Source organism: Erinaceus europaeus, chromosome 9, assembly GCF_950295315.1.
Source record: "Erinaceus europaeus chromosome 9, mEriEur2.1, whole genome shotgun sequence".
NCBI lineage: Eukaryota > Metazoa > Chordata > Mammalia > Eulipotyphla > Erinaceidae > Erinaceus > Erinaceus europaeus.
In genome coordinates this window covers 30,026,036-30,051,786 of record NC_080170.1, presented here as the reverse complement: position 1 = coordinate 30,051,786, position 25,751 = coordinate 30,026,036, and the positions used below count along the sequence as shown (strand labels likewise).

The 25,751-nt window shown below is 43.8% G+C and overlaps 1 protein-coding gene across 1 annotated transcript; it reads right to left on the bottom strand.

Annotated features, from left to right (window-relative positions):
- Window positions 1-1,763: 1,763 nt before the first annotated feature.
- LOC132540177 (uncharacterized) lies at window positions 1,764-17,515 on the bottom strand. Its single transcript, XM_060196946.1, has 9 exons — window positions 17,444-17,515; window positions 15,750-15,833; window positions 14,771-14,875; window positions 13,616-13,714; window positions 9,367-9,453; window positions 7,489-7,587; window positions 6,039-6,137; window positions 5,833-5,928; window positions 1,764-1,915 (listed from the first exon to the last, which is right to left on the bottom strand). The coding sequence occupies exons 1-9, from the start codon at window positions 17,453-17,455 to the stop codon at window positions 1,781-1,783; spliced, it is 816 nt and encodes a 271-aa protein (XP_060052929.1). The 5' UTR covers window positions 17,456-17,515; the 3' UTR covers window positions 1,764-1,780.
- Window positions 17,516-25,751: the final 8,236 nt, after the last annotated feature.

The window sequence follows — 25,751 nt, the reverse complement described above, 5'->3', positions numbered from 1 at the left end:
CTGCTTTACTGCCTGTGAAGCGACTCTTCTGCAGGTGGGGAGCTGGGGGCTCGAACCAGGATCTTTACGCCACTTGCACTTAACCCACTGCACTATTGCCCTACTGCCCTACTCCCTGTACCTTTCCTTTTTTAAAGAAATATTTATTCATTCTATTAATAAGAAAAAATGAGACAAAGAAAGAACCAGAGCATCATTCTGGCACATGTTACCAGGGTCACACAAAGGACTTTGTGTATTAATGTCCAGTACTTTATCCACTGTGCCTCCTGGGCTGCTGACTTCAGTCTTCAAGGTGCAAATACTCAAACACACTGGAGCTAGCTGTAAATATCTAATAAAAATGGGGAAAAGTTAATTTAGAGATTGAATAAATCAATATTTCAGTGACCCCTGGGGTGCTACCATGGTTAGAGCACTGGACTCTCAAATGAGGTTCCAAGTTCAAACTGTGACATTGCATTACTAAAGTGATGCTCTTGTTCTTGCTCTCCAATAAATAAATATATACATAAATAATAGCAGCAAAGCAAAGGACTCTGGACCAGGAGAAAGTAGTGGGGAAAGAGGGAATTGGATACCAAGACCATGATAGTGAAGAGAAACAGGGATTGGTGGTGAGAAAAAGACACAGTCTGCTACACTGCTGGTGGCAGTGTAGACTGGTGCAGCCCCTTTGGAAGACTGTATGGAGAGTCCTTCAACATATAAAAATGGAATGACCTTATGATTCAGCAATACCACTACTGGGCTTTTATTCAAAGGACACTCAGTGGATATGGGGCCAATTTGGCTGCAACATCTGTTACCCCATTGAACAACAGGGTTCATTTGGCTAGTCTGGCTGGCTTGGCAGGTTTTCCCTTCCCCCCTTATCGCTCCATGTGGATCCCTCCTGAACCAGCAAGCTCTATGGAAAAGGATGACCTTTGCCAAATAGAGCCTGACCGGTCTTCGGTCAAGGGTATAGGAGCAACTGCACTCCCCTGCTAGAACCTCCAAACAAGCTCTCAAAGGACACACAAATACTAATTCAAAGGGACATATGCAGCCCTATTTTTATAGCTGCATTATCCACAATAACCAAAGATTGGAAGCAGCCTAAATGTACATCAACAGATAACTAGCTAAAGAAGTTACAGGATGTATATCCCATGGAATATTACTCTGTGGTAAAAAGATGCAATAAAAAGATGATATTGTGTCCTGGACAAAACGGAAATAACTAGAGGCTAATATTCATAGAGAATATGTAAAGAGATGAAAGATAGCTACTGGATGGTTTCGATCATATGTGGAATCTAGAGAACTGATAAAACATGAACTTGAAAAAGAATAAAAATAGCCTTTAGTGTTTTCTTTCTCAAAAAGTTATTGGGTGTGTGTTCTGTTCACTCCACGCCCCCACCCCACCCCTAAAAAGGCAGCAAACCCAGATAAAGGAAGCCATGGGGTTCTGGAAGGTAGGGGAGGGAATAGACAGTGTCAAGGTTGCCAGATGGTGACAGTGTATAGGCTTGGAGGCCAGCAAGTAAGCAACAGGCAGGGGGTTCCTGGAGTGACTAAACAAACAAACAAAACAGAAGCAAGTAAACTGTTTCTAAGACTTGTGAGAATTATGGTGGTTATCTTTGGGAAATGAGAGGGAAGGGATACAGAACTTTGGTGGCAGGTGTGGCGTGGAACTACACATTGTCATCTTACAATCTAGTAATCTACTATTAATCACAAACAAAAAATGAAAAATCAGTAGAGAACACACACAATGAAAAATTATGTTTTATTTTGTAAAGACAAAAATAAATAAAATCAGGGAAACATACATCAAAAGTAAGTAAGTCTTTGCATTCATCTCTGCACAACAATCTGCCAAGTTGTTCAAGGTGGCCAAGAATGCAGACTTCACACCATATGTCTGTGAAAAGACAATAAAGCATCAAAATGTCATAAAACTGTAAAAAGAGCATAAGACCAGGCATCTCGACTATCAAAATCTACATGTAAGAATCCACTAGAACAGGTATGAGGAGTGCACTGACTCGAGGAACTATTTTTGGTAGTTGCTTTCAATATGGAGGACACATAACTAATTCATCTTGTTTTCAGTGTCTGCTACCAGACAGAAGAGGACACACAGGGGGAACACAAGACAGAGGATGAGCATATGCAGTGCATGAACACCAAGGGATCCATGCCACTGACAATGCTCTCACTCTGCTAGGTTTCTGTTGTCTCTTCTTTGAAGGTCAGTGCCTGAGAGTGTGGACTGGGCCTTGCCCAGGCCTGCTCAACACAAGAAGAGTACCTGAAAGCAGGAATGGCTCAGCGGTTTTTATATCACAACCCTCTGGACTGTGTTGAACGGCAATGGAATCTTCCAGTGACTAAGAAAATTTCTTGCCTATTTGCACAAAGAATCTAGACATGTTTCGAGTCCTTGACTACAGTTTCTCAAAGAAGCTGAGATTCTTGTGGTCCAGGAGGTGGTGCAGTGGATAAAGCATTGGATTCTCAAGTATGAGGTCCCAAGTTCAGTCCTCAGCAGCACATGTATCAGAGTCAGTCTGATTCTTTCTTTCTCCTCCTACCTTTCTCACTAATAAATAAATAAATAAATAAAATAAAAATAAGCTGAGACTCTTGAGGACAGTGCATCCTTGACTAATCTACAGAATATGTGACCCAAAAAAGAAGGAAGGGGGAGAAGGATAGACACCATAATGGTTAAGCAAAGAGACTCTCACGCCTGGGGCTCTGGAATACCAGTTCAATCCCCTGGACCATCATAAGCCAGAGCTGGTCATCGCTCTAGTAAAATAAATAAATAAATAAATAAATAAATAAATAAATAAATAAAATCCTTTTAAAAAAAGGAAGGGGAAACTGAATCAATGAACATGGCAGGTGCATTTTCATGCCAGAAAGAGGACCCTGAAAACATATCCTGACTCTGGGTAGAACTGGCACCCTTACAAAGAAGCACATTCAAGCAGCTATTGGGAGGAATCACTATTCATAGCCCAATGTCCAGCGTATAGTCCCAAGGAAACCTATGTAACCTCTGCAAGGTCTGTAAGGTCTGAGCTTGCATTCTGTAGTCATAGCTAGGAACATTCTAGGCTGCACTCATTGCAGGACCAATCTTCCTTGAGTGGCAGGTATGTTGATGCAGCCTCCGTTTGGAGAATGGGGAAGTCCCTATCAGTGTTGATCCATATTGAGGGCAAAGTCTTATAGAGGCCCACAAGAGGGTCCACTATGTTGCTGTCTTGGGTGGGCTGCCCAACTCAGGAGCATCTCAGTCTCCACACTAGTGTCAGTCTCCACAAACAGCCATCCCACCTATCTGTTGCTGCTACAGCTGCTATTCACAGGGCCCTGCAGAGCCCTGCAGAAGGCAGAGATCCTTCTTGGTCTGGTGGTCCTGGGCCATGGGAGCTGTGTATATGGCCTAAGAAAGGTGGGCAAAATTTCAGGAGGGTGCCAGACTTACAGCTATTTCTATTAAAAAAAAAATTAAACACCATAGCTGTCATCAAGTACTAGACCAGTTCTCATGGAAGCTCTGTTATCTTAGACAATGCTTCTAGCTCAGACTGTCTCTGGAAGGAAGGTTCTCCTTGTTGCCTTAGCTCCATTTCAACGTGCAAGAACAGCTCTCAAGAAGAAACTGCTTTCCCTAAAGACATGAAAGGACCTCTCTCTATAAAACTCAAATCTCTTATACTTACAAGGAATTATTTTTGACTCTACTGTTAGCAAATATTCATGAACAGGGAGATAAGGGTTTAGTAATAAGCTTCCTAAAACAAGAATCAGACTTATTCTCCAGTGGTCACATTCCCTACCACATCATCCAGGAAACTAACTACCTGGAAACTAATGGGCTGACTAGCCTTCTATGTAAGATGTCCAAATGAATAGCTATGTTAGTCCAGGCCACTCACTGTATGGAAGGCCACCTCTATAGGTCCTACCTGTTCATCTGTAAGAGGAGGGCCACATGGAGACCTCAATTCCCACTTAGATGTCTACGAGCTATCTAGAGGACACCTTGCTAGGGATTGACCTATAGTCCTTGCACACTACAATTTGTGCACTCAATCATGTGTGCTGCCACCCTGCCTCCAGGCTACCTTTAGCAGGGATTATCTCTCTAGGTGAGTCTTTGCTCTGTAATTCATAAGTCAGATGGCATTCTAAAATCCCACTAAGTAGTTTTTGAACTCTGCAGAAAACACCTTGCAAAAGTGCCAGGTACAAAGACTGGCCAATAGTTAGACATTCCTCCTTGTTGTTGTCAACAGCTCTTCTTATGTATTTCCCTAATGCTCCCATCTACAACACTGCTTCAAAGCTCCTCATGGGAGTATGGACTGACCTGCCAAAACCCATGTTCAGCAGAGAAGCAATTACAGAAGCCAGACTTTCCACCTTCTGCACCCCAGTATGACCCTGGGTCCATATTCCCAGAGGGATAAAAAATAGGAGAGCTATCAAGGAAAGGGACTGGATACAGAGTTCCGGTGGTGGGGGTTGTGTGGAACTGTACCCCTCTTATCCTATGGTCTCTTCAATATATCCATTTTATAAGTAAAATTTTTAAAAAGCTTCTCATATTCACAGATATGAGTATAATGCAAAGGCAGCAAACAGAAACAAGTAAAAGTTTGGAGATGGACATCTCACATGTAGAAGACAAAAACACTGAAAGCATAGCTAGAATCTTTTTTTTTTTTTTGCTTTGCATTTCTACTTCTTCTTTTTTTTTTTTTACATGCATAACGTTCCCCAGATTTCCATTTAACAATACAACCCCCACTATTTCATTCATCATTTTTCATGGACCTGTATTCTCCCCACCCACCCACCCACCCCAGAGTCTTTTACTTTGGTGTAATATTCCAATTCCATTTCAGTTGAAAGTTGAAAAACAAGATTAGAAAAGAAAACGCAAGTCGAACCTGAAATGGAGCTAGAATCTTTATGCTAAGTGAGAACTTGGGATGTCTTGAATCTCACACTGTGTTCAGGAGAGCATTCAGTGACTGCTTCTACACAACAAACACTATAAAGGAAACCCGATCCCCAAGTGAGTTCCAAAGATTCCATTCAAGGGACAGTGTTGACTTAGCACAGGGACATCCTATTAGGATGTCCTATTAGGGCACCTGAATGCAGAAATGACTGAGCAGTCCCTGTTCCCACAAAGTTCTAGAGTATGCTGAATGCAGAAATGACTGAGCAGTCCCTGTTCCCACAAAGTTCTAGAGTATGCTGAATGCAGAAATGACTGAGCAGTCCCTGTTCCCACAAAGTTCTAGAGTATGCTGAATGCAGAAATGACTGAGCAGTCCCTGTTCCCACAAAGTTCTAGAGTATGCTGGAAAGACAGTGGCAACTTTCTATGTCTGAAAAAATGTCTCTAATACTTTGTGCAAAGATTCTAGCCTTACCTTGAATTGTTCACTGTATTCACTCTAAGAAACTGAGATATTTGGCTTGAGCTTTAGGGCTATTCTTTAGAAATATGTGTCTAAAATGGAGGGAAGGGATAACTGAAATTCAAAGATCCCAAAACAAAACAAAAGAGAAACATTTCTTGTGTCTGGCACAGAACTGTGATAACAAACTTGAATTCTAGTTGGACATAGGTGTCCTCAAAAAGAACCACATTCACATACTTGTTGGAAGGGAACACCATTCATGGCCTAATGACCATAGCACAGCCCCAGAGGAACCAAGGCATCACCCTGGTGGACTGAAAAATTCAGGGCAACTTTATCCTCTGTTTATCCGTGTTCAGGCTTCTCAACCTGCCCTGTCCCCTACCTTCAGATGCTGTTCAGTAGCCACTGCAGAGCACTGCAGAGGGAAAGGTTCCTTCTTGAACTGGTGATCCTGCACCTGAGGAGGTGCATTCACAGCCTGAGAAAAGAGCAGAACTTCAGAGGATGCCAAATATCCAAATACCTGTTACAAGGACCACCTCATCCTCCACTCTTGTGTTAGTCCCCTCAACTTGCCATATCTCCTACCTTAAGTTGCTGCTGCCGGCTTTCCTCTGCAAAGTACTTCAGAGGGTACACCTTCTCCACAGCCTTGCAGATCTCAGCCTGGGGAGTTTCATCAGTAACCTAGAGGAAGAAGACGTCACAAGGGTGCCAATCTTCCTGGCACCTCCACTGTTGGAATCAAAACCCACACCTACAGCAGCATCACTACATTGCTTGCTAGAAACTCCACTCTGCCTGACCAGATTTTCATCTTTGAAAAGAAAATGTTGCTAGGTGCTTTGACATGATTTCTATGACAAACAATAGCTCTCAACAGAAAGTTGGATATCCCTAATGATCTGGGAAAAAATGTCATTTATATCTAGCAAATCTAGATTGATCTAGTGATGGCTCATTCTGATGGATCGAGGAGAAGTTTCCACACGCAGAGCACTGGGACTGGGTCTTGATCAGGCCTCCTCAATGAATGTGGGACAAATGATCCCAGACATGAATTTGCAGGCCCCACATCATAAACCTCCACATCTGATGAAAAGACCTAAGCATCTTTCTGAGTCGGGGAAACTGTCTCCTATGCTAGACACAAAGATTCTATTGTATTTGAAAGTCATCACTGAAGTCCCTCTAAAAAGCCGAGGCACAGAACTGAGCACCTTTGCCCCATCTCCACAAATATGTGACCCAATTTCAGGGTAGGATACTGGAATTCTAAGGTGCTCAACATGGGACATTGCAGAAACACTCATAAATAGTAGAGAACACTGAAAACACCTCTGAGCTCTTGGTGGAGTATTGTGCTCTCACAAGTGAAATGTGTTCTAGGTGGACACCCAGGCAGTTTCTGGGAGGAATCCCCATTTGCACCCAAATTCCCAGAGCACAGTCCCAGGGAAGTTCAGACATTGTCCTGTGTCAATTTCCCACCTCCATCTCCTCTCCCCTCCTCTCCTCTCCTCTCCTCTCCTCTCCTCTCCTCTCCTCTCCTCTCCTCTCCTCTCCTCTCCTCTCCTCCCCTCTCCCCTCCCCTCCCCTCCCCTCTCCTCCCTTCCCCTCCCCTCCCCTCTCTCTCTTTCTCTCTCTCTTTCTCTTTCCAGGGTTATGGTTGAGAATCCAGTGCTCTATCCACTATGCCGACCCCCTCCATCCAGAGTTATGTTGGAGCTTGCTACCAGCTCTACAAATTCACTGCTCCTGATGGCCATTCTTTCCATTTTATTGATAGAACAGAGGGAAATTGAGAGAGAAGGGGAAGATAGAAAGGGAGAAAGAAAGAAAGAAAGAAAGAAAGAAAGAAAGAAAGAAAGAAAGAAAGAAAGAAAGACCCTTTCACACTTGCTTCACCACTAGTGAAGTTTCCCCCTGCAGGTGAAGAACAGGTCCTTGAGTTTAGCACTATGTGTGATTAACTAGGTATCACTTCTTCCTCTGTCTGCGGTTTCTTCAGAAATCTCCAACCTGCCAAGCCACCTACCTGCAGCTTCTGTTGCTGGCTTTCCTCTACAGAGGTCTGCAAAGGGCACATCTCCTCTTTGGCCTTGTGGTCCTGGGTCCCAGGAGTTTTGGCAATGGCCTAAGAAAAGAGAGCAAGATTTCATAATGGTGCCAGTCTTCCCAGCATCATCATTGTAGCATTCAAAACTCACAGCTATAGCAGCATCTGCCTGCCCCTTCTGATAGAAATTCTGTCTTGGGGGAGTCGGGCTGTAGTGCAGCGGGCTAAGCGCAGGTGGCGCAAAGCACAAGGACCGGCATAAGGATCCCGGTTCGAACCCCGGCTCCCCACCTGCAGGGGAGTCGCTTCACAGGCGGTGAAGCAGGTCTGCAGGTGTCTATCTTTCTCTCCTCCTCTCTGTCTTCCCCTCCCTCTCTCCATTTCTCTCTGTCCTATCCAACAACAACAACAACAATAATAACTACAACAATAAAACAACAAGGGCAACAAAAGGGAAAAAATATATAAAATAAATATTAAAAAAAATTAAAAAAAGATTAAAAAAAAGAAATTCTATCTTGGGAGTCAGGCGGTAGCACAGCAGGTTAAGCGCACGTGGCACAAAATACAAGGACCAGCCTAAGGATCCCAGTTTGAGCCCCTGGCTCCCTATCTGCAGAGGAGTCGCTTCACAGGTAGTGAAGCAGGTCTGCAGGTGTCTATCTTTCTCTCCTCCATCTCTCTTCCCCTCCTCTCTCCATTTCTCTCTGTTCTAACAATGATGACATCAATAACAATAACTACAACAATAATAAAAAACAACAAGGGCAACAAAAGGGAAAATAAATAAATGAATATTTTAAAAAATTTAAAAAAAAGAAATTCTGTCTTAAATGGATCAACCTGTCAATGCCCATGCCCAGTGGAGAAGCAATTACAGAAGCCAGACTTACCATTTTCTGCACCCCATAAAGATCTTTGGTACATACTCCCAGAGGGATAAAGAATAGGGAAACTTCCAATGGAGGGGAAGGGATGTGGAACTCTGGTGGTGGGAATTGTATGGGATTATACCCCTTCTTATACCACAATCTTGTCAATCAATTATTAAATCACTAATTTAAAAAGTTAAAAATATATTCTGTCTTAGCATAATTTCTGGTCCAAACCTTTATTTTTGGAAAGGAAATATTGTTGCTGCTTTGATTCCATTTCAAAAACCAAGAACAGTACTCTACAGAAACTAGGCTGCCTATAATGACCTGCAAAAATGTGTTTGAACAAAACTAAAATGATTTATACTTCCAAGAAAACTATTTTGATGTACTGTTGACTCATTCTGATGGACATGATGTTAAGGCTTCACACCTGGAATTTGGAGACTGGGTCTTGATGAGGTCTACACAAGGATTGTGGGCTACCTGGTCTAAGACGTTAGTTATTGGGTCCTACATCATAAATCAATGGCTTGTAGGAAAAGACAAAGGCAACTTTCAGTGTCTGGGGGAAAAGACTTTTGTGCTAGACAAAAGATTCTAGCCATACTTGGAGGTCTGCACTACAGTCCCTGTCAAACCCTAAGAAACTACATTGAGTATCCTTGCCTCATCTCCTCAAATATGTGACCCAACTGGAGGGATGGCAAAACAGGATTTCTTAAGGCCCCAAAGTGGGACATGGCAGAACACCTTAATCAGTGGCAAAAAAACACTAAAAACAACTCTGAGCACTTAGTGTTTATGGTGCCCTTACTGACAAAGCACATCAGGCAAATCCCATGAGGAATCACTATTCACATCCAAGGCTCAGAGCACAGTCCCAGGGAAACTAAGGCACTGCCCTAGGTAAGCTCACCAACTCAGGACCCATCTAAGTCTTTACTTTCTGTTGGATTTGTCAACCTGCCATGTCACCCACCTGCAGTAGCTGTCGATGCTGGCTTGACTTTGCAGAACCTTGCAGAAGGCACAGCTCCTCCTGGGCCACAGCAACATGGGCCACAGCCTAGGAAAAGAGGATAAGACTTTACAAGGGTGCCAGTCTTCCTGGCACCTCCCCTGTTTGGATCAAAACCCACACCTACAGCAGCATCACTACATTGCTTGATAGAAGCTCCACTCTTGGCATACCAGCCTGACCAGGCTTTTTTTTGTTTTGTTTTGTTTTTGTTAATATTTATTTATTCCCTTTTGTTGCCCTTGTTGTTTTATTGTTGTAGTTTTTATTGTTGTTGTTGGATAGAACAGAGAGAAATGGAAAGAGTAGGGGGAAGACAGAGAGGCAGAGAGAAAGATAGACACCTGCAGACTTGCTTCACTGCCTGTGAAGTGACTCCCCTGCAGGTGGGGAGCCCCGGCCTTGAACCGGGATCCTTACGCTGGTCCTTGTGCTTTGCTCCACGTGCGCTTAACACGCTGCACTACCACCCAACTCCCTGACTAGACTTTTATCTTTGGAAAGAAAATGTTGTAACTGCTTTTATATCATTTCTGTGACAAATAACAGTTCTCAACAGAAAGTTGGCTGTCCCTAACGATCTGAAAAAAATGTCTCCTGAGTGGTCTGGGAGGTGGTGGAGAGGTTAAAGCACTGGACTCTCAAGCATGAGGTCCTGAGTTCAATCCCTGGCAGAACATATACCAGAGTGATGTCTGGTTCTTTCTCTGTCTCCTTCTATTTTTCTCATTAACAAATAAATAAAACATTTCTCTCTTTCTTTCTTTCTTTCTTTCTTTCTTTCTTTCTTTCTTTCTTTCCTTTTGCCTCCAGGGTTGTTGCTGGGGCTTAGTGCCTACACTGCAAATTCACTGCTCTTGGGGGCTATTGTTTTTCCTTTTGTGGTCCTTATTGTTTACTCTCATTGTTATTGGATAGGGCAGAAAGAAATTGTGAGAGGAGGGGAAGACAGAGAGGAGAACAGAAAGATAAGACACCTGCAGACCTGCTTCACCGCCTGTGAATTGACCCCCCAACCCCTGCAGGTGAGGAACAGGGGGCTCAAATTGGGATCTTTACCTTGAGCTTCACGCCATGTGTGCTTAACCTGCTGCGCCACCTCCAGTCCCGCATTTATTTATTTGTCTGTCTGTCTGTCTGTCTATTATTGATAGGACAGAGAGAAATTAAGAGGAAGGAGACAGAGAGGGAGAAAGACAGACCAGCTTCGCTGCTTGTGAAATGTCCTGAATGTAGGTGGAGAGCTGGTGACTCAAACCTGTATCCTTGCGCAGGTCCTTGCACTTAATACTATATGCGCTTAACTGGGTGCACCACCTCCTGGCCCCCACTAAATTAAATCTTTTTAAAAAGTATCCTTGGGAGTCGGGTGGTAGCACAGCGGGTTAAGCGCATGTGGCGCGAAGCACAAGGACCGCGTAAGGATCCCAGTTCTAGCCCCTGGTTCCCCACCTGCAGGGGAGTTGCTTCACAAGCAGTGAAGCAGGTCTGCAGGTGTCTTTCTCTCCCCCTCTCTGTCTTCCCCTCCCCTCTCTATTTCTCTCTGTCCTATCTAACAAAGATGACATCAATAACAATACTAGCTACAACAACAATAAAACAAGGGCAACAAAAGGGAAAATAAATAAATATAATTTTTTAAGTCTCCTTATAAAACTAGTATGTCATGTACATCCAGCAAACTTAGACTGATCTAGTGATGCTTCGTTCTGATGGATCGAGGAGAAGTTTCCACACGCAGAGCACTGGGACTGGGTCTTGATCAGGCCTCCTCAATGAATGTGGGACAAATGATCCCAGCCATGAATTTGCAGGCCCCACATCATAAACCTCTGCTGAAAAGACCTAAGCATCTTTCTGAGTTGGGGAGACTGTCTCCTATGCTGGGCACAAAGATTCTCGTTGTGTTGAAAGTCCTCACTGAAGTCCCTCTAAAAAGCCGAGGCACAGAACTGAGCATCCTTAGATGCTCACCTACTCCCTATTTTACTCTCCTCAACCACTCTAAGTCCAACTGTATCAGATAAAGTAAGGACTACAAAAGCTGGATAAGGGCAAGAGACTGGCACACTTAATGATGGCCCTTTTGGTCACTACCAGGTCACCCCATTATCTGAGGCCCTAGTTAGTGAATCCTTGGATTCCTACATAGATATGAGGAGCCTAGACCTCTAACAGATCTCTCTCTCCACCATCACTTGTCATCTCCATCAGGAACAACATCATAAACCCTCTTGTGGTCCTCTGCAGAACATTGCTGTCAATATAGAATAACAATTGTAGAAATTGCCCCACTCTCTGGAGGGGGGCTGGGTCAATATTCTCTGCCATGGGAGGAAGGCTGGTTCTGAAATGAGTACAGCCTTAGAATGTTCCTAGCTATGACCATGAAATAAGAGTTCAGACTAACAGGGATGCAGAGATTATACAAGCTCCTGTGCTAAATATGAGTAGACATGGGCCTGAAGTCAGATAGATGGGATTTACAGTTAATGGTATTTGTATACTTTCCCCATATTTGGAGCTACTCTCTGCCGTTATCCAGCTTTCTAATCCTATTGTCAACTCTGACACCATCTTCCTCGACAACACTCCTAGCCCACCTGCGTTGTTAGCTGTTGGAGTCAGTGAAAAATTAGTAAAGTCATGGGCTCCTTGGAATATACCTAAAAGAGACTTCCTAGCTCCTTCCAACATGAAGATCCCAAATTTAATCTGCTATACTTTTACCTTTAGGTTCCTGATTATTAAACAAATTGTTCTGCTTTATATTTTAATGCTTTTCATTCACTAAGTTGCAGATGTTACCATGACACCAACCTAACTTACCTGGGCAGATGACTTCACCAATGTGTCCTGTAACCCCACTTCCCCAGAGTCCTACCCCACTAGGGAAAGATAGAAACAGGCTGGGGTTATGGACTGACCTGCCAATGCCCATGTCCAGAAGAGAAGTAATTACAAAAGCCAGACCTTTCACCTTCTGCACTCCATAAATATCTTTGGTCCATACCCCCAGAGGCATAAAGAATAGGGAAACTTCCAATGGAGGGAAGGACATATGGAACTCTGGTGGTGTAAATTGTATAGAATTGTACCCACCCCCCTTTTTAAAAAGTTTTCATTTTATTTTTAGAGTATTTTATTTATTTATTTATTTATTTATTTATTTTGCCTCCAGGGTTATCACTAGGGCTTGGCACCTACACCATGAATCCATTGCTCCTGGCAGCCATCTTTTTCCATCATTGTTGTTGTTCCTGTTAGTGTTGTTGTTGTTGGATAGGACAGAGAGAAATTAAAAGAGGAAGGGAAGACAGAAAGGGGAAAAAGATACCTGTAGACCTGCTTCACTGCTTGCAAAGCAACCCCTGCTGCAGGTGGGAAGCCGGGGGCTCAAACCCGGATCCTCTGGCTTCACACTATGTGTGCTTAACCTGGTGCACTACTGCCTGGACCACCAGATTGAACCCCTCTTATACCACAATCTTGTCAATCACTATTAAATCATTAATAAAATTAAAAAAATAATAATTGAGCATCTTTGTCCCATATCCATGTGACCCAATTTCAGGGAAGGGACACTGGAATTCTTTTAGTTTTTTTTTTTTTTTTGCCTCTATGCTATCGCTGGGGCTCAGTGCCTGCACTACAAATCCACTGCTCCTGGAGGCTATTTTTTCCCCTTTTGTTGCCCTTGTTGTTTACCGTTGTTGTTGTTATTATTTTCATTATTGCTGTTGTTGTTGTTGTTGTTGTTGGATAGGACAGAGACAAATTGAGAGAGGAGGGGAGAGAAAGATAGACACCTGCAGACCAGCTTCACCACTTGTGAAGCGACCTCCCTGCAGGTGGGGAGCCAGGACCTCAAACCAGGATCCTTACGCTGGTCCTTGGGCTTCGCACTGTGTGTGCTTAACCTGGTATGCTACCGCCCAGCCTCCTGGGACACTGAATTTCTAAGGTCCTCAACATGGGACACTGCAGAAACTATCATAAATAGAAAAGAACACTGAAACACCTCTGAGTTCTTGGTGGGTTGTGGTGCCCTCACAGGTGAAGCACATCCATGCAGCTGCTGAGAGGAATCTCCATTTACACCCCAATTCCCAGAGCACAGTCCCAGGGAAGTTCAGACATAGCCCTGTGTGAATTTTCCAGTTCCATCTCCTGTTTCTTTTAGAAATTTCCAAACTGCCAAGTCACCTACCTGCAGCTTCAGTTGCTGGCTTGTCTCTGCAGAATCCTGCAGAGGGTACAGCTCATCCTCAGCCCCAGAGACCTCAATCTCTGGATCTTCATAGATTGTCTAGAGAAGGAGAAGAAGAAATCACAAGGGTTTCAGTCATCCTGACATCTACATCATTTGAATCAAAACTCACAGCATCCGCATCTTCTACACACTGGTTGGTATAAGTTTGACTTTCTTGGCATAACCTTCCTTCTCAGAGATTTTGTTAGCTGTGTTGACTCCACTTCTGTGGCAAAGAACAACTCTCAAAGAAAACTGGCTGCCTATAATGACCTGAAAAAAAAATCTCTTGATAAAACTAAAATATCATTTACCTCCAGCCACACATAGACTGTAAGTATTGAACTGGAGCAAGCTTGTCCACTCTATGTGGGACAAATTATCTGAGTCATGAATTAGCAGGCCCTGAACTGCATATTTCTGGATCCTATGAATAAACTAATCTCTCTCACTGAGTCCAGGAAAATATTTTGCCTGCTTTACAGATTCTAGTTATGTTTATGGTCTTCACTGTAGTCTGTCTAAGTGTATGACTGTTTGGAGAGAGAAAGAGCTTCATTACCTCATCTTCACAAATAACATAAGTGGAGAAAAGGAAAAACTGGAATTGTAAGACCCTCCCAATGTGGTAAATTACAGAATCACTCTAATGATGGCAGAGAATACTGAAAAGACCTCCATGCTTTTGGTGGACTAGAGTCCCCTCAGCAAAGAATCACACCTGAGTAACCCCAGAGGAATTAACATTCAGACTTCAATGCCCAGAGAAAAACCCTATGGAAACAAAAGTTCCACCCTGAGTGAAACTTGCCCAACTCAAGTGCTTTGGCTTCCAGGTATATGTTCATTTTCTCTGTCTTTTAAACTTTGATTAAATTTTTTTGTTATTTTCTTTATTTAATTATTGGATAGAGACAGCCAGAAATGGAGAGGGAAGGGAGGAGATAGAGAGGAAGAGAGACAGAGAGACACCTGCAGCACTGTTTCACCACTCATAAAGCTTTGACCCTGCAGGTGGGGATTGGAGGCTCAAACCCAGGTCCTTGCACATTGAAACATGTTTGCTCATCTGGCCCCTGTGTGCTCAACTTCTTAACCTGCCATGTCACCTACTGGTAGTTGCTGCTGCCTCTGCTTTCTGGACCGTGCAGAGTTCTGCTTAGAGCACAGCTCCTCCTTAGCCTTGTGGTCCTCATCCTTGGGAATTGTAACCATGCCCTAGGAAAAAAAAAAAACAAGGCTTCAGATGGTACCAGTCTTCCAGGTGCCTCCAATATAGAAATCAAACCACAGCTATAGTAGCATCTACTACATTGGTTTTGACAGCTCTACTGTCTTGTCATAACCTTATAGCTCAGTCTTTTCTTTATGGAAAGAAGATGCTGCTAGCCGCTTTGGTTGTATAACCTTTATTATTTATTTATATTTGATAGGACAGAGAGAAATTAGGAGAGAATAGGGAGGATTAGCAGGAGAGAGAGAGAGAGAGAGAGAGCGCCCTGTAGTACTGCTTCATCACTCATGGAACCCCCCAACCCCCCACTGCAGATGGAGACTGGAGGCTTGAACCCAGATAGCTGCATGAGGTAACATGTGTCCTCAACCAGGTGCACCACTGACCAGTTTCTTGTCTGTATTTCTAAGTCAAAACAATAAATCATTTGCTATATACCATGATGATCAAATACATCTCTCAGTAAAATTGAATTCCAACTATTTTGATCTATTTTGACTTATTCTGAAAGACATAGTGTCAAAGCTTTACAGTTGGAATTTGGGTACTAGGTCTTTTTAAAAATATTTATTTTCCCTTTTGTTGTCCTTGTTTTATTGTTATAGTTATTATTGTTATTGATGTCATTATTGTTGGATAGGACAAAGAGAAATCAAGAGAGGAGGGGAAGACAGAGAGGGGGAGAGAAGGATAGACACCTGCAGACGTGTGTCACTGCCTGTGAGGCAACCCCCCTGCAGGTGGGGAGCTGGGGGCTTGAACCAGGATTCTTACACTGGTTCTTGCGATTCGCGCTATGTGCGTTTAACTCTGTGCTATCACCCGACCCCTTGGGTACTAGGTCTTAATCAGGCCTACCGAAGGGTTGTAAGGCATCTGAGGTACAGGAATCATAATGTGCTGCGTCACAAATTTCTTTGTCACAGGAGCTTCATCCACAGCCTGAGAAAGACAAGCAAAACTTCAGAAAGCTGCCAGTCTTCTTCTTCTTTTTAATATTTATTTATTCCCTTTTATTGCCCTTGTTGTTTTGTTATTGTTGTTGTTGTTGGATAGGACAGAGAGAAATGGAGAGAGGAGGGGAAGACAGAGAGGGGGAAGAAAGACAGACTCCTGCAGACCTGCTTCACTGCTTGTGAAGCGACTCCCCTGCAGGTGGGGAGAGAGGGGCTTAAACCGGGATCCTTACATCGGTCCTTGTGCTTTGTGCCACCTGCACTTTACCTATTACGCTACTGCCCGGCTCCTGGCTGCCAGTCTTTTAACGATCTCCGTGGAGAAAAACCAAATCTCACACCTAGTCTATAACCATAATGTTATATTTATTATGTAAATATCGTTTAAAAATGTTAACCTTGGAGTGCCAGGTTCATTTGAACAGAAGACTACTTTTATAACTTTTATAAACTGAGCATACCAACACTATACCAAACTGGTTTCTTTTTATGAAATAGTTCATAGATGTTGAAAAAAATGATTTTAATATGTTTCTGTCTTGCCTTTGCAGAGTGGAAGGAAAAAATAAGATTTGCTAGGCATCAATTTTGAGAGCTTGTTTGGAGGTTCTAGCAGGGGAGCGCAGCTACTCGTATACCCTCGAATGAAGACTGGTCTGTCTCTATTCGAGGAAGGCCGTCCTCTTCGACCAAGCTCGAAGCTTCGGGAGGGAGGCACATGGAGCGGTGAGGGAGGAAGGGGATACCCGCCTAGCCAGCCACATCAGCCGAATCAACCCTGGTAATCAATGGGGTGACAGATGTCGCAGCCAGATCGCCCTCACATCCAGACATCAATTTTGAAAAGAGATCATTTAGGCAGAGGAAACAGCATAATGGTTATGCAACAGGCTTTCATGGCTGAGGCTCTAAGGTCTTAGGTTCAGTCCCTATCACCATTGTAAGCCAGAGCTGAGTGGTGCTCTGATCTTTTTCTCTGTATCCCTCTCATTAAAATAAATAAATTTTTTTTTTAAAAGAAGAGTTCAGGGACCCAGCAGAGGTGCATCTGGCTAAGTGCACACATTATAGTGCACAAGGACCCATATTCAAGCCCCTGGTCCCCACCTGCAGGGGGAAAGCTTCCTAAATGGTGAAGCAGGGCTGCAGGTGTCTGTTTCCCTCTTTAACTCCCCTCCCCTCTAAATTTCTCTCCATCTCTATACAACAATAATTAAATAAAGATAAAAAACAAAAGAAACAAATAGTTTAAGTAAAAAAAATTACTATTAGCATAATGCCATTGTTATCTGAAGAAAAATAGATTTGTTTAAGAAATTCATTTTACACGTTTCTTCACATCTGATTGTTTCCATGATGACTTTTAAAACAAACTTCATGGTCAGAAAAACTTCATAAAGACTAAGTAACTGAATGATTTATTGTTATTAAATGTTAGTAAAAATTTCAAGAGAATTTTATTAAAAAAGAAAAAACCCAAATCTATATTAGCATGTAGTAGGGTAGTTCTGATGGATGCTCTACTCTCTTCACAGATGTTCCCAGCTGAGAACTAACTTTCATTGAAGAAAGTCCACCTAAAGCTCCTGGTATTACCTTATGGGGCATCTTGGCCCATTTCCAAATTCTTCTTTCTCTTCTCCCACTTATCTGGAGTCGCTGGGGCTTCCTGAAACAGCAGCCCCAGGACCGCCCCATACAGCAGGACAACATCCTCTTCTCTCTGAGTCAAGAAGAGGGAGTTTAGTTGCCAAGTAACTGGGATTCTAAGTTCTATTGGTGTCCAGTAAGGAGGAAGTGACTTCACTTCCTGTGGTCCTCTTCCTTGAGTCCATCCTCAGAGAACATTTATCATAACATCACTCTCTCATGTCCTTAAATTGGGTATGAGGATATGATATAGCATAAGACATATTATTTTTTCTATTCATTTATTTTTTAGTTATTTTATGAACTATATTTTAAAAAATCATATATATTCCATGATTCCATGATATGTATATGTAGAAAATATATATGACATATAATATTTTATTCCTAAAAGCCTCCCAGTCAAGTTTTTAAAAAATATTTTATTTATTTATTTATTTCCTTTTTGTTGCCCTTGTTGTTTTTATTGTTGTAGTTATTATTGTTGTTATTGATGTCATCGTTGTTGGATAGGACAGAGAGAAATGGAGAGAGATGGGGAAGACAGAGAGGGGAGAGAAAGACAGACACCTGCAGACCTGCTTCACTACCTGTGAAGCAACTCCCCTGCAGGTGGAGAGCCAGGGGCTCAAATGGGTTCCTTAAGCTGGTCCTTGCATTTTGTAGCACCTGTACTTAATCTGCTGCGCTACTGCCCGATTTCCTTCCCAGTCAGGTTTATTCATTCTTTTTGGTTCCTGTCTGGTCATTGTCTTCCTTTGTTGGCTACTGTGGTCTATTTTTACCCTGAAATCTTAAGAATCTGTCATATGTCACAATTTATATATTATCTATATACTACCCCATGTAGGTTCTTATGGTTTTTATTTTTTATTGTCACCAAGGGGCTCAGTACCAGCACTACAAATCCCCTGATCTCAGAGGTCATTTTTTCTGTTTGTTTTTGGTTTTTTTTTCCCTCCTTTCTTCTTTCCTCCCTCCCTCTTTCTTTATACTTTGTTTAACAGGACAGAAAGGAATTGAAAGGGGAGAGGAGATAGAGAATGAGAGAGAAAGATAGATTCCTACAGACCTGCTTCACCACTCATGTAGTGACCCCCTTGCAGGTAGGGAGCCAGGGCTTGAACCGGGAACCATGTCACTCCTACTTCATATTTTTAGTCTTTGTGTTCAACTGTTCTTCAAATTCACACGTTTTGTACTAAGGTATAAGCTATATCTCTGGGGCCTTACTCACTTGAACTGCTTAGTAAGTATTAAAATACATTAACTTAGCTGTAACACTGATCTCTAACTGCAAAGAAAGCAACGACAACATAAAGTCCTACTAACGTGCCTTTTCAGAACTGGGCACCTGAGCTGCAGAACACACAACTTACCTATCGGAGGCCCAGGGGTAGATCCCCAGACAGCATATTACAGAGTAACCCTCTGATATCTTTTGTTCTCTCTTTTTCATCAAATAAGTCAGCATAAGAATCAAAATAATGTTTCTTCAGAAGTAACTTAATTAATTTATTTGATAAGACAGAGAGAAATTGAGAGCGGAAGGGGAGATAGAGAGGAAGAGAGGGCAGAGGGTAGATAGCCTAGTGGTTATGCAAAGAGACTTATGCCTGAGGCTCCAAAGTCCCAGGTTCAATCCCCCACGTTACCACAGGCCAGAGCTTAGCAGTGCTCTCTCTGGTTTAAAAAAAAAAAAAAAAAAGGATTAAGCACACGCTGCACAAAGCACAAGGACCAGCATAAGGATCCTGGTTTGAGTCCCCAGCTCCCCACCTGCATGGGAGTTGCTTCACAAGCGGTGAAGTAAGTCTGCAGGTGTCTTTCTCTCCTTCTCTCTGTCTTCCCCTCCTCTCTCCATTTCTCACTGTTCTATCCAACAACATCAATAACTACAACAATAAAACAACAAGGGCAACAAAAAGGGAATGAATAAATATTTTTTAAAAAGGAGAGACACCTACAGCATTACTGCATTGTTGCATTGCTGCATCGCTTCATTGCTAGTGAACTCTCCCCTCTGCAGGTGGGAACTAAGGGCTTGAACCCAGGTTCTTGCATATCTTAATCTGTATGTTCAACCAGGTGCACCATCACCCAGCCCTCGGAAGTTAATTTTGTATTTACAAGTTATTCACAATTTATATTTCTGTTCCAAAGTAACTAAGAGCCATTTATGCTTCTGTAGAAAATGACTGAATGAAAAATAATTTACTGCCGCGGACCACCACAGTGGATGAGCAGCAGGAGGGTCAGGGGTCTCGAAGGCAACCTCCCCGGTGGTTCAGGAGTCGGCGTGAGGGAGAACAGATAGACACCACACTCTATTGGAGGGTGAATCTGGACTCATTTTAATAGTGAAACTGCTTTACTTTTATACTTTTTTCAGGTTACATTTAGGTTGCCTAAACAACCAGCTTAGTCTTGTGGCTTTGGCAGGCTACATGTTACTCCCCTATAACTGTAAAGAATGGTACAATACTTAGTATCGCCCTGTTCTCAGGGGAGGTCATACCCAGAATTGTTTCTGACTTTTGCGGAGGGCTATTTCTAACATTAATTTTCTATGGGAGGCATACAGATCTTTGCCTAGTTGTGGACCACTGCTCATCTAGGTCTGGTACAGTTTAACTATTAATCTTTGTTTCAATACGTCAACTTGTACCTGGGAGGCCTCAATCTCTGCATTCTTTCTTTGAGGGGCAAGTCATAACATGACTTGTTTTGTCCGTCTATGTTGACCCACCTTCCCCACTTTCATAATGTAACTTTCAAATATGCCCCTGTGTAAGGGAGAGGGGGTGCTTCTGACTCTCCATTCTTACCAGGCACTGCCAAAGCACTATTAATCAATTGTGACAGTGTAATTATTTGTAGCAATAACGGGGGAGAATGCGTCAACCCATTCTCATCCTCCTGCCCAGCTTCCTTGAAGTCTGAATGCAGGTCCAGAGGAGATGACCCTGTCAGGCTTCCTGGCGTTCGTGATGGGGCGGTGCAATTTACCTACCAAGAAAAAAATTCAGTAAAAATACAGGTGACTCAGCATATGAAAAAAATGCTCATCAGTAAGTGCACACAGTAATGTGCACAAGGACTTGTGCAAGTACCCAGGAGACCCCATTCCCATCGGCATCACGGACACTTCATGAGTGGCAGAGCAGGTCTGCAGTTGTCTTTCTGCCTCCCACTCCACTGTCAATTCCTCTCTGTCCTATTGAATAAAATAGAAAAAAAAAGTTAAAAATGCTCATCTCTACTAACAAGAAACCAATGTATACACATGACAATATGATATTTTACAATGACGTTGGCAAGAAGTAAAATGTTTGGTAGCATCTTCCTTGGGTTGTCTCCCTCCAGCTCAGAGCATTCTTTAGAGCAGGGCTTGACTTACAGAGGGAAAATATACAGCTCGGCAGTTTCTGAGGAATCTTTGAGAGCTCTACCATGTGACTCAAACAAAAAGTTCAGTTAAAAAAAAAACTTAGTGAGTTAGATTCATATTTAGAGGATAAAGTCCCAAGAGGCTTCAACTGAGTCATTATTCCTCCTCCATCTCTGGCCACATGTCAGCCCCTTTCCCTCATTAGAGTACTGAACTTCCTCAGGTTCCCCAAATTTTTTGTTTTGATGGACATAGCTCAGCCTAGTGTAGTAACTTTCGGTGTTGATGAATTCCTGATCTGTGTAAACTGTTCCGGGTCAAGGCTGGGTGTGTCATCAGCCAACTAAGGTACAATGCCCTTTATTGGCACAACAGCCAAGGAATGCTCCAAACAAGACTGTCTAAAGATAAAGCAAAAGTGGAGAGAGCTATCCTTTCTCTTCGTTCCAAACAAACAAATAAACTTTCATTTTAAAATGAAGTTTGTATGGTCTGATAAAGTCTTGAATATTTCAATCTTTGTTCCTTTGTGAAGGCCAGTTGGAGACTTTTTTCCAGTATTCCAGGGGAAGAATTGAGGTTACATCTCCCACTAGACTAGCAGCAATACAAGACATACCCAAAGCAACCCAAAAATCTACCCAGCACACACTTAACCAACTACCCAAGTACCTACCCACCCACTTAGTAACCAGTGGCATTTTGGGAGTGCCTGTTCTTAAGCCAGATTCCATGGTGTGTGCCCAAGTTGGGGCAATGCTAGTCTTCTCTCTAGTAGAAGCCACGTGTGGGGGGTTCAGGGAGATGAAATGAGAGTGGTAAACTTTGATCACTGTTTTAACTGGGAGATGAGTTCTTTGGGGGTGCATTAGACTATTTCTGTTGACTCTTATCTATGTGATGATTTTACCAACAAAGTTCCTTTTTTCTTCTTTTTTTTTTTTTGCACCAGGGTTATTGCTGGAGCTCCATGCCAGCACCACAAACCTACCACCCCAGGCAGCCATTTTCAATTTGACAGGGCAGAGAGAAATTGAGAAGGGAAGGGGAGATAGAGAGGGAGAAAGACAGACACCTGCAGACCTGCTTCACCACTTAAGCGTCCCCCCTGCAGATGGGGGTACAAACTCGGCTCCTTGTGCATGGTTGCAGCACCATCCATCTTCCCCATTAAAAAATTTTATTAGTGATTCAATATTGATTCACAAAATTATGAAATATCAGAAGTGTAATTCCACACTGTTCCCACTACTAGAGTTCTGTGTCCCCATTTCCTCCATTGGAAACTGCAGTAGTTCTCCCAAGGTTATAGATATGGCTTGACTATTATTTCCATAACTATATAGCTATATAACTATATAGCATATATATTTGACTCCCTCCCCTATGGTCCTGCCATCTCTTCCTTTCTAAGTCACACTTACACCTATTACTACTTCTGAATATCCTTCATTTTTCCTCTTCTCTTTCTGGGTCCCGATGGAATTGAAGTCCAGAGCCCTCTGGTCATCTTCCCCTAATAGTTCTCCCCCTCTGACAGTATGGACTAAAATTCTTTATGAGATGCAGAAGGTGAGAGATCTGGCTTCTGTAATTCTCTGCTGTACATGGACACTGGCAGATCAATCCACACCCCTAGCCCAATTCTATCTTTCCCTATTGGAGTAGGGCTCTGGAGAAGTGAGGTTCTGGGACACATTTAGTGAGATTGGCTGCCTAGGGAAGTCTGGATGGAATCATAATAGTACCTGCAACTTGATGGCTGAAAGGTGGTAAGATATTAAGCAGGACAAAATATTTAATAAAGGGGGTCAGGCAGTAGCAGCAAGTTAAGTGCACTTGGCACAAAGTGCAAGGACTGGGTAAGGATCCCGGTTCCAGTCCCTGACTCCCCACCTGCAGGGGAGTTGCTTCACAGGCGGTGAGTCAGGTCTGTAGGTGTCTTTCTCTCCCCCTCTCTGTCTTCCCCTCCTCTCTCCATTTCTCTCTGTCCTATCCAACAACCAACGACATCAACAATAACAATAATAACCACAACAATGCTACAACAACAAAGGCAACAAAAGGGGGGAAAATGGCCTCCAGGAGCAGTGAATTCATGGTGCAGGCACTGAGCCCCAGCAATAACCCTGGAGGCAAAAAAAAAGTTTAATAAAGAGGAGCCCAAAAGTAGGAATAGAGCAGATGAGAATTGGAATCTTAGGGTGGAAAGATCTAGAGAGTCTATTTAAGGTAGGTGTATAGGGGCCCATGCAGACAGATCATTATATCAGGAGGTTAAGTGAGCCTTTAAGTGAAACTCAGTGAATTAGTGCAAGAGGAGAGTCCTTGGAGAAGGGTGCAGAGGCTTGTGCAGAAATGCCTGATGGTAGAAGGGAGCGTCAGCAGGGTGGCTGCTCAAGGTCTCCCTGGAGGCAGGCCTCACTCCCTCCCAACACCTGTGCAGTTAAAGTTTCCAATCTGCTCCGACACAGACCTTACACAAGAGGTCTGCACCTGATTTAACTGGACAGAAAGCAGAGAGAGGGGTTCAGGGGGTGGCCCTTCTTGGTCTCATTTATCCCTGGGTCAGTCCCTCACTTCTAGGTGCCCCTACTCTGCTACCGGGAAACCCCATAGAAAAGGATCCCACTGTGCACCCTCACCCAGCAGGGCTGGTGCTCAGGGAACCACAAGGTCTGTAGCGACAACTTCTAGAAGGTGCCAGACTGCTCAGGGGGCGCCCCAGGGCTCAGCTGGACTAGACTAAGCGCCAGCTGCCAAGTCCTCTGTCTTAGGGTCCCTCCTCCTGCCCTGTGTCCTACAGGCCGCCCCCCCACAGGTAACTTTGCGGGCGCTGCAGGGGCTGTGGGAAGGGAGGGGCCGGGACTGGCTCAAGCGTCCCAAGAGGAACCTGTGTGGAGGAACCCCGAGGACGAGGAGCCCCCCCCTCCTGCAGCCCTAGCCTGACCACCCCATGTCCTACAGTGAACTCCGCGCCTCCCTGGAGCCTCCACGGGACCCCGCCATTGAGTCCCTGGAGCCCAGGAGACGCGGTCTCACCACCCTGCACCCCGACCTTTCTTTTCTGGCCAGATCAGTTCCCCACCCAACCACGTCGGAGTCTGTAGTTGGGATCTTCTGCGGGGTCAGCGGTGAAGGGTCCCCTTGGAAGGCCAGGGGGACAGAGGTCTTCTTTCTCTCCCTTATACGACCTCCGCCCTCTGCTCCCTGCTCCCCACTGAGCTAGGCTTTGCTTCTTACAGATTTTGCCACCAGCTACTCCTCTGTTGAGGGACAGGCAAAGGGTAGATGGAAGGGCGCCCCGCGAGGTATCTGGGAATTCCTCCATCATCTCCTTCGGCAGAACATGGGGTTCTACACCTCGGGGTACCACTGGGGCTCTTGTGTTGGAGAGCGGCTGCAGCCAACCTGCTTTCTTGCCGCCCGCAGCGCCCCAAACACAGCTCCATGAGCAAGTAGGAGCTGTAAAGTGCTGGTGCTCTAGCACCAACTCTCTCACCGCCGCCTAGGGGGCTCTGGGAAGTGGGTGGGGCCTGCCCAAACTTCCCATTTCCACGAGGTCCCGACTGGGCTGCTTCCGCGGGTCCACACTTGGCAAGGCAGATGCTGCTTCCATAGCTTTTCTTTCCTCCTGCAGATCAGGAAACAAAGGTCAAGTCAGGAATGGGCATGGGGTGGTGGAGAGGGAGCCTGTCTGCAGAGTTCTGCTCACTGGGGAGGAGAGGGCAGCTGGCTGTGGGGCGGAGGGGGGCTCACTCTTCTGCTGCCACTTTTGTCTCCCTAGCTGGAGCCTAAGAATGCCAATGAGGGAGCATGGAGTCGGGCAAGCTGCAGAAGGGTGACAGTAGTACCCTTGGTTCCAAGTAAAAGGTATTCCACTGCCCAGGGTTTCCAATAGGACTGGACAAGAATATGAAGGATATGAAGAGAGTACTGTGAGAAATTAGACACACTTGTGTGGTGGTGTGACAGGCTTCTTGACTTGAGTCTGTAGTTGTTTTTTTCTTTTTTTATCCATCTGACAGTTTCTGTCTTCTAAACGGAATCTTAGTTCTCTAATAATAAAATAAATGGATCACTATTTTTAAAAAAAGTATATTGGTATGGTTGTTTTTAATTATGCTATTCTAGTTTTTTTTTAAATAGCAGGTGCATATAGGGTAGTTCATGTTTCTATCACTAATTTTCTATATATATTTTCCACTTGCTTCTCCACAAAGAGAACTAGTGCCCCCATATCTGAGGACTTTCCTCTGGTGCTGGCTCATTCTGATGGATGGGGGAGACGGGTTGAAGACAAAGGCTCCTGAAAGTGGAATTTGGTCCATTCTTCAATGATCACATTCCTTACAGCTGATCACCCAGGAAGACTACACAGAAACCAAAAGACTGCCTACCCCTCCTGTGTAAGGTGGGTCCAGTGGGCTGCTCCATGAAATACTAGTCCAGAACACTTTCTGAAGGACTTTGAGTCACCTCACTAGACCACTTTGCTCAGAGGAGGGTCATATGGGAGTTCAGGTATTTGACAGGATTATCTATGAGCTCTCTAGACAGCACCTTGTTAAAACCCCAAACAGGGGACTGGCCTTCAGTCAGAACTTCCTCCATACTGCTGGCTGCCTAGGTCTCTTCAATTGGTGTTATATGTGTAGAGGCACAAATAGAAACACACACACACACACACACACACACACACACACACACAGAGGAAAAACAAAGGCAGACTAAAAACAAATACTAAGCTCTTAGACTTTTCAGATGAATTCTAAATTTTCTTTTTTCAAATGCCCCTTCCCATTGCCTACATTTTCTGCATTGAGATGTTTTAGAGACCCAATAGAACAGAGTGATTTGTTA